The 9,875-nt window shown below is 40.3% G+C and overlaps 1 protein-coding gene across 2 annotated transcripts in view; it reads left to right on the top strand.

Moving 5' to 3' along the window:
- The window catches only part of LOC122147205 (NAD-dependent protein deacylase sirtuin-5, mitochondrial), a 6,728-nt gene extending 3,062 nt beyond the window's left edge, over positions 1-3,666 (top strand). For both annotated transcript variants that reach the window (XM_042768788.1, XM_042768798.1), the window contains exons 4-9: positions 77-302; positions 1,085-1,172; positions 1,363-1,416; positions 2,108-2,231; positions 2,335-2,450; positions 3,161-3,666. In XM_042768788.1, the coding sequence (XP_042624722.1) occupies positions 77-302; positions 1,085-1,172; positions 1,363-1,416; positions 2,108-2,231; positions 2,335-2,450; positions 3,161-3,233 (681 nt within the window). In that variant the 3' untranslated portion in view covers positions 3,234-3,666. The remainder of the gene's footprint in view (positions 1-76; positions 303-1,084; positions 1,173-1,362; positions 1,417-2,107; positions 2,232-2,334; positions 2,451-3,160) is intronic.
- The last annotated feature ends 6,209 nt before the right edge of the window (positions 3,667-9,875 follow it).

The raw sequence follows: 9,875 nt of genomic DNA, 5'->3' as shown, positions 1-9,875 counted from the left end.
ATTTGCTCAGTAATAAAATCTGTGGGACAGCTCTTGCTGAAGTTCTGACTGTGATGGACTCTGTGTGTCTGGGCAGGATCTGGCCACGCCGGAGTGTTTCTCTCGTCACCCCAGCCGCGTCTGGGAGTTCTACCAGTACCGCCGAGAGCTGACCCTGAACGCCCCGCCCAGCGCCGCGCACAGAGCCATCGCCGAGTGTGAGACGCGTCTCAGCAGACAGGGACGCTCGCTGGTGGTGATCACGCAGAACATCGACGAGCTCCACCAGCGCGCCGGGTCCAGACACGTGCTGGAGGTCCACGGTCAGAGCTCACACACGACACACCGTCTCTGTCACAGACACCCAGACCAACATCAGCAGAGGAACAGAGTTTGATCAGAAATACTGAGCATAGTCCTGGAAGAAGCTTGACTTCATCCTTAGAGTCCCAGTGGCAAATATGACTGTTCATCCTCAAATAGATCCTTCGATAGGTGTTAAAACTTAAAAGTTTCAAATGAGGCTCCTGTTTGAACAATAACATATTATATTTGAGTAATATTCATAGCTTTAAAGTGCTGGAAACGGCTGTTTAAAGTATCTTGGAAATACTGGAAAAAGAGCTTGAATTTCAATTTCAGAAAAGTGGATGAACCCTAAAAAACACTGAAATTACTTTTTGTTTAAAATAAAGGATTTGTTTTGAGGAGCATATATATTTTCTCTCTACATCTCTATATATAAAGATGTCAAGCTCTAATCTGTTAAATGACACTATAAGGCATTAAGTAAGGAATAATTGACTCCGGGCCGTTGAATTATTATAAAAATAATGCACACCCGAGGTGGTGATTCACGTGCATTAGGCACTATTCAGATTTGGTGTGACTTGTGGACTAGACAAAACTTGATAAATAACCTCAATAAACAAAATACGTCACGTCCTGGTAGTCCAGTCTGCTTTGAACAGACGTCCAGGGTCTGTGGCTGAGGTTATACCGACTCCATCAGCAGAACTGAATGAATAGATTTAGTTCTGGATTTGGTTGGTTAGCATCTGTTTTGGTGTTCGTTTGATTTGTTGAAATCTTGTGCTGTGTGTAGGAAATCTGTTTCAGACCAGATGTTTGAGCTGTGGAGATGTGGAGATCAATCACAAGAGCCCCATCTGTCCATCGCTGGAGGGAAAAGGGTAGGTGACGCTCATCTGTACCCAGAAATCAAAGTCCATTAGAGTCCAGATCCCAGAGACTCGCTGTATTCACTCAAATGCTGGACAGTCCACCGTAGCAGCTCCGTTAATAGCACTGATCTAGACTCAGATTGATGAAGCATTGGTCAGTGTTGATGTATCATGTCTGTCACCCTTCATTCTGTGCTAGATCTCCTGATCCTGACGCCCCTGACGCGCTCATACCTGTCAAAGACCTGCCCAGGTATCCCACTCACACAGCACACACTCAACCGATTTCACCCAAACGAGAAAATCTGATCACCCTCAGTTCATCCAAGATCAGGATGAGTTTGTTTCTTCATCAGATTTGTAGAAATGTAGCACTGCATCAGTGTCTCATCAATGGATGCTCTGCAGTGAATGGGTGCCGTCAGAATGAGAGTCCAAACAGCTGATAAAAACATCACAATAATCCACAGCACTAATCCATCAGTGAACATCTGGAGAAGCCAAAAGATGAAACACATCCAGCTGGAGATGAACTCAAAAAGAGTCTATAACATAATAACACTTCCTGCAGTGAAAAGTGATCTCGTTGTTTCACTCAAATCCAGACACATATTTGTTTAGAGAGTTTAAACGCTGCTTGATCTGTGCAGATCTCTCCATTCACACCAGAAACACTTTTTCCTGAGGAAGTGTTATGGACTCTCTATATTTGAGTAAAAACATTCACTGGATGTGTTTCATCTTTTGTCTTCTGATGTTCACTGATGGATGGAGTGCTGTTTTCTTGTGGATTATTCTGTTTTTTTATCAGCTGTTTGGACTCTCATGACGGCTGCAGAGCATCCATTGATGAGACACTGATGACATTTTCAGTAAATGTTCAGTTTGGGGTGAGCTCTTGCTTCAGTACTGATTGTGTGTGATATCTGGTGCTGTTCTCTCAGGTGTGATGAGAACGGCTGTGACGGACTGCTGCGGCCGCATGTGATCTGGTTTGGAGAGACTCTGGACTCTCAGATCCTCACTAAAGTGGAGAAGGAGCTGGAGACGTGTGACCTCTGTCTGGTGGTTAGTTTCACTTGGATGTGAAAGCGTCTGCTGATGAGATCAACACGCCTGTTTTTAATCATGCTCGTTTGAAATCCTGTCTGCTCTGTGTTCGTGTCTTCAGGTCGGCACGTCCTCCGTCGTTTACCCAGCAGCCATGTTTGGTCCTCAGGTGGCGGCCCGTGGCGTTCCAGTGGCCGAATTCAACACTAAGACCACAGCAAACACACCGCGCTTCAAGTGAGATTATCCTGCAGCTCACACTTAAACACTGAAAACATGTTGTTTCTGAAAACTATTACACAAGAAATAATGTCCAGAGATCACATCCTCAGCTGTTTATTACACAAAGAGAAAATAAACGTGACATTGGTTTTATTGTGCTGTGATACGAGAGTCATGAAACTAGCATGCTATTGTGAAATGTGCTAAATGTGCACTTGTAGTGTACTTCAAATCTTAAGTGTTTTTAAAAACTGTACTTGCAGATCATATAATATTAATGAAATGAAAGGCCACTTAAGTGACACACTTTCACACTCTTTTGCTTGTCAGTACATTCAGCAGTAACCCTATTTCAAAGACAAACAACATGCAGTTAAGTGTCTGAAAACATTACATTCAGTGCACACTTAAGTATATGCTTTTAAAGTATTATAATAACACTATTATGTGCTATTGCTTAAAATAGTAATAAGTAAACTTTTAAAGGTCAGATATGACAATGTCAACAGAGATCAATCACAGTCTTGTGTTCCACACAAAGCAAGCACGCACACACAAACACACACACACACACACACACAGACAAACACGCATAAACATGCACACACACACACACACATACACATGTGCGCATGTAATAACCAGACTGATGGATGTGCTCTGTTCTCGTGTGATCATGTGATCGTGTGTTCGTAGAATGTGATGGTCACTCCGTCTGGTTCCAGGTTTCATTTCCCGGGCCGCTGTGCAGAGACTCTTCCTGAGGCTCTGGCCCGACACGAGTCTGAAGTCATCTGATGCTCAGAGCTCTGGATCGGCTGGAGCTGAACCTGAATGAAAACAGTGCATACAATAGTAAAACAGATTCATTCCTCTGCTTTTGAAATATGAATATATAAACTGGAAGTAGGCCAAAGTATAATCACACAGAAGCTAATGTTGCTGGAGTGTATATTTGTGTTTTCCATGTGCCTTAACTTTCTCAAAGAGTTCCATACATAAGTCACTGCCAGTGTTCTTCAGTTCATCTGCTTCATTAATGTGGGATAAAGCAACATAATATTCCAGTTTACAAAGAGAAGTGCCTGCCGTGTGTTCGTGTGTGTATCATGTATGTGGATGTCGTGCTGTACTCTGACGCACCACTAGAGGGACAGCAGTGACCTCCAGCAGCATTTGCCTTCATATCAGTTTCAGCATTAAATACCAATGAATAAAAGCGTTTTTCACAGACCGTGTCTGGATTCATTATGTTAAGACAGTGTTGTATCTGTGGCTCCTCCTGCACATTTATAAAATGTATAAAACGGCTTTCATTCACGTTAACATTTTTCATATACAAATCAGCATATTAGACATGTTGATTTCTCTTGTTTTTTGGGGTTCAGTGTGTTTTCTTTGTGCTGATGGTGTGAATGAGGCTCAGATCTGAGCACCTCACGTCTGTCAAAGAGGCTTTACTGTCAGAGTAGAGCTTATGTAGATGCTGCTATTTATAGCAGCCGTTAATCTGCCTGTTTCTCAATGATTCATTGCAGCACTGGCTGATTTCACACACACACTCAGCCCTCCTCTCTGTTTGTATCTGTGCCACAGAAGACAATGTATTTTTGTGTCTCTGATCGTCCCACACACACACAGTCACTGCAGCCTCTAGTTTCCTCTGAATCACTGACTCAGACTGAAATCAGCCACTGAACACGTGACCTGCTGTGAAACAATAATGTGCTCTAATGATTATCATAATCAATATGAGTTGCCAACTTGAAAGCTGCTGCAGGATGAGGAACTGGCTTTTGCTCATTTACCCTCTGGTGCTACGCATGTGGCGGTCACAATGAACTTTTATACATCTATTTCAATGAAATTAAGGGATATATTGTAGGGAGATTTGACATCGGTCTGTAATTAACTAATTCTCTAGGATCAAGTTGTGTGTTTTTTTTTAATGAGAGGCTTAATAACTGCCCATTTGAAGGTTTTGGGGACATATCCTAAAGACATTCATAAATGAATAATATTCAGAAGAGGATCTATGACTTTTGTAAACACCCCTTTTAGCAGCTTAGATGGAATAGGGATCTAAGGCTGCGTTTAGACACAGAAAAATCTGATTTTTTTGTCCACATCTGACACAGGTCAGAATTTGATGCACACGTGTAAACACAAAAATCCACACGAGAGACGATTTTTTCGCATCCGACCTGAGCCGTTTCCATATTTTTTTTTTAATATGTGACACAGATTTGATATTGTTGCACACGTGGAGTTTAAAAAAGATCATACGATTCCCTGCAGAACTCCCAGTGCGAGGGCGACACGTTTGCCCATAAAGATAGCGTTTTAATGCCAGTTTGCTGTATGCACTCGCATTTTATTGAGATGGAAAGTTTAAAACAATTGTACATTCAGGAGCTGGTTTTCAGCCTCTGTTATGTGAATTTTATTGTTAATTTTGTTTATATTCTAAAAGATATTTTATATTTCTTAGCAGTGAGGTGATATCTTTCACTTGCTTGCAAGCTTCACACTTGCACAGTCTCTCTCTCTCTCTTGTTAATTCATTTGAATTCATTTAATAAATATCTTCTTGGCACTACTTTATTTCACTAAAGAATTCTGTGTCTAACAAGCTGTATAAAATAGCATACCAAATGAAAATTGGCGTCATTTCCCGTCATTTATCTGTTCAGTGAGATTTTGATCTGCAGGATGCCCATGACAGCCGTTGTCCATGCTGGCAAATAATAGCCAAATGGCCACTCGACGTGAATTATAGAAATAATTTTAATAGCACGGCCATTCAAAACCTGAGGATCTACCATGTGCGCTCACTCACAATCATTTTGGGTGGGAATTATGTAAACACAGATATCGGATACCAGTTGTGTCTAAATTAAATGTAAACAGACAGCCAAAAAATCGGATATGGTCAAAAGATCGGATCTGTGCATTAAGACATGCATTGTAAATGCAGCCTAACATACATGTTGTAGGTCTTGATGATTTGACAAGTTTATAAATTTCCTATAGCAGAGAATGAGTGGAATTGTTCCTCAGGGGATCTGCAGCACACTTTCTAATGTGATACTGTGGTTGACGGGTACATGGTTAGAATTTTATCTCTAATAATATCAATCTTGGAAGTAAAGAAGTTCATAAAGTCATTACTGCTGTGCTGTTGGGAAATGTCTGCGTCTGTTGATGCTTTACTTTTCGTTAATTTAGCCACTGAACTGAATAACTGCCTGGGGTTGTGTTTGTTCTCTTCTAAGAGAGACAAAAAAGTAGTAGATCTAGCAGTTTTAGAGCTTTTCCATAAGTAGAAGTACTTTCCCTCCATGCAATACGAAATACCTCTAGTTTTGTTTTCTTCCAGCTGCGCTCCATTCTCCAGGCTGATAAAGTCAACACTTTCTGACACATCCAGAATCCAATCAAGCCGTGGCTTCATCCATCAAATCTTCAATAACCAACAGCCGCTTTTATATGTTTTGGTGGAGAGAAGAGAATTTGAGTTGCGCATAGAATACGAAACTGATGGGAGAGGCTCTGGTGGAGAAAAAACAGTGACTGGATCCAAACCTTTAGTTGACACACAGCTCATGTCTTCATTTCTGTAAGTCACTGAAACCACTCATGGAAACCTGCAAAACATGGTAGACACTGGTTTGTGCAGCACTCTCTCAGACTGTATGATGTGACAGCCAATTGTAGCACACTCTTGTTATAGTCCGGTTCCATTCACACAGTATGGTTTTCCAAGAATGGTTATAAAATGTAGTTGTCAATAACTGTTCTGTCTTTGGATGTAACTTTTTTAATGACTCAAATACAGGACTGACAACTGTATTCTGCTGCTGTGTGAACGTAGACTACATTTGTCAGCATTTGGACCTGTTATCTGATGTTCCATCTTATAACAATGTGTTAGAACATGACAATATTGTGGGTCAAGCTACCCCTATCAAGCAACACCCATATAGGGTGAATCTTTTTAAATGCCAACTTTTCTGCAAGGAGGTAAAGCAGATAAATTTTGCACCCCTGAAAGGAACCATATGGTGCTTTGTTAAAATTGAGTTGAAATGTTGTTTGTGTGGTTAAAACACTGTGTTTCCAAAAGATTATCAGAGTTTAAGGCTTCTTTATATTTCCATCAGGATCAGTGAATTAGGATAACCTCAAAAATATACAAAAATTATGATCACTCACAGATGGCGAGCTGTAACACCCTCTCTACACCTGACGTGATGCGTCAAAGTCAAGTCAAGTCACCTTTATTTATATAGTGCTTTTAACAATATAGATTGTCAAAGCAACTGTACAGCATTAATTAGGAAATAGTATGTCAATAATGCAGTATGACAATAGTAAACATTTTTCAGTTAAAGGCAGTTCATCATTGAATTCAGTAATATCATCATCCAGCTCAGTTCAGTTCGACGATATCAGTGGAAATGAAGTGTGTCCAACTAATAAGAGATGTGTGTGAGAGAGGGGAGGGGGAGAGAGTCTATTGGTGACAGAATGGAGAGAATGTATTGGGAGAATCTTGGGTGAGTACCAGGCTCAGTCGGGGGCTAGATGAAACCAGCAGTTCAATTCCAGGCTGCAGCAATGTCACATTGTGCAGAGGACTCAACTGGTTCCTGTGGTCTTGTTCCAGTGGCCTTCTGAAACAAGGTCTTTACAGGGTATCTGTATCTGGGGCTCATCTAGTTGTCTTGGTCTCCGCTGTCTTTCAGGGCTGTAGAGGTCCTTTCTAGGTGCTGATCCACCATCTGATCTGGATACAGACTGGATCTGGGGGCTACGGTGACCTTGGAATAAGAGATAAACAGACTAATATTAGCGTAGATGCCATTCTTCTAACAATGTAGCAAGTACATTGGGTGTTAATGGAAGTGTTCCCGGTTCCGGTTTACCTAATTAATGCAGCCTAACAGTCCTTTAACGGATTTGAATATTTGTCTTGTTTTGGTGTGTTTTGTTTTAGCCAGGTTAAAGAGATGGGTCTTTAATCTAGATTTAAACTGCAAGAGTGTGTCTGCCTCTGGAACAATGTTAGGTAGGTTATTCCAGAGTTTGGGCGCTAAATAGGAAAAGGATCTGCCACCCGTAGTTGATTTTCATATTCTAGGTATTATCAGATTGCCAGAGTTTTGAGAATGCAGCGGACTTGGAGGACTATAATGTAATAAGAGCTTGTTCAAATACTGAGGTGCTAAACCATTCAGGGCTTTAGAAGTAATGAGCAAGATTTTAAAATCTATACGATGTTTGACAGGGAGCCAGTGCAGTGTTGACAGGACCGGGCTAATATGGTCATACTTCCTGGTTCTAGTAAGAACTCTAGCTGCTGCATTTTGGACCAGCTGGAGTTTGTTTAGTAAGCGTGCAGAACAATCACCCAATAAAGCATTACAATAATCTAACCTTGAGGTCATAAACGCATGGATTAACATTTCTGCATTTGACATTGAGAGCATAGGTCGTCATTTAGATATGTTTTTGAGATGGAAAAATGCAGTTTTACAAATGCTAGAAACATGGCTTTCTAAGGAAAGATTGCTATCAAATAGCACACCTAGGTTCCTAACTGATGACGAAGAATTGAAAGAGCAGCCATCAAGTCTTAGACAGCGTTCTAGGTTATTCCATGTAGAGTTTTTTAGGTCCTATAATTAACACCTCTGTTTTTTCAGAATTTAGCAGTAAGAGAATTACTGGTCATCCAGTTTTTTATATCGACTATGCATTCCGGTAGTTTTTCAAATTGGTATGTTTCGCTGGGCCGCGAATAAATATAGAGCTGAGTATGATCAGCATAACAGTGAAAGCTAACACCGTGTTTCCTGATGATATCTCCCAAGGGTAACATGGGTAAAGCATGAAGAGTAACGGCCCTAGTACTGAGCCTTGAGGTATTCCATACTGCACTTGTGAACGATATGATACCTCTTCATTCACTGCTACAAATTGATGGCAGTCATATAAGTACGTTTTGAACCATGCTAATGCACTTCCATTAATGCCAACCAAGTTTTCTAGTCTATTCAAAAGAATGTTGTGGTCAATAGTGTCGAACGCAGCGTTAAGATCCATTAGCACTAATAGAGAGATACAACCACGATCAGATGATAAGAGCAGGTTATTTGTAACTCTAAGTAGAGCAGTATAGGTAGTATGATTAGTTTTATATGGTGTATGTAATTACTGGAAATATTCAATTTTTCTATTTTTAGTATTATATTTGTATGGATATTACCCTTTCTAGTATCTTGGACAGAAAAGGTAGATTCTAGATTGATCTGTAATTAAGTAGTTCTTTGGGGTCAAGTTGTGGTTTTTTAGGGAGAGGCTTAATAACAGCCAGTTTGAAGGTTTTGGAGACATATCCTAATGACAATAATGAATTAGTAATAGTCAGAAGAGGATCTATGACTTCTAGAAGCACCTCTTTCAGGAGCTTAGATGGAATAGGGTTTAACATACATGTTGTTGGTATAGATGATTTAACAAGTTTATACAATTCTTCCTCTCCTATAGTAGAGCGGAACTGTTCCTGAGGGGATCTATAGTGCACTGTCTGATGTGATACTGTAGCTGACGGCTGCATGGTTACAATTTTATCTCTAATAGTATCAATCTTGGAAGTAAAGTAGTTCATAAAGTCATTACTGCTGTGCGGTTGAGAAATGTCAACACTTGTTGATGCTTTATTTTTCGTTAATTTAGCCACTGTATTTAATAAACACCTGGGGTTATGTTTGTTTTCTTCTAAAAGAGACGAACGTAATCAGATCTAGCAGTTTTGAATGAAGTTTTCCTATTTCTGTAGGATAGGTTACTTTCCCGCCAAGCAATACGAAATACCTCTAGTTTTGTTTTCCTCCAGCTGCGCTCCATTTTCCGTGCTGCTCTCTTTAGGGTGCGAGTGTGCTCATTATACCACGGTGTCAGACTGTTTTCCTTAACCTTCCTCAAGCATAGAGGAGCAACTGTATTTAAAATGCTAGAAAAGAGAGAGTCCATAGTTCCTGTTACATAATCAAGTTGTTCTGAGGTTTTGGATATGCTGAGGAATTGGGATACATCAGGAAGATTACTTACAAAGCAGTCTTTTGTGGTAGAAGTGGTTCTACCATACTTGTAACAAGAAGTAGAATTTACAGTTTTAGCTATATGAAGTTTGCAGAAAACTAAATAATGATCTGAGATATCATCGCTTGGCTGCATAATTTCAACACCATCAACATCAATTCCATGTGACAGTATTAAATCTGGAGTATGATTTCGACAAATGAGTAGGTTCTGAGACGTGTTGTCTAACCCCAATAGAGTTCAGAATGTCTATAAATGCTGATCCCAATGCATCTTTTTCATTATCAACACGGATATTAAAATCACCAACAATTAAACTTTATCTGAAGCCAG

This window comes from Cyprinus carpio, chromosome A2, assembly GCF_018340385.1.
Source record: "Cyprinus carpio isolate SPL01 chromosome A2, ASM1834038v1, whole genome shotgun sequence".
Taxonomy (NCBI): domain Eukaryota; kingdom Metazoa; phylum Chordata; class Actinopteri; order Cypriniformes; family Cyprinidae; genus Cyprinus; species Cyprinus carpio.
This window is presented reverse-complemented; position numbering and strand designations above follow the sequence as displayed.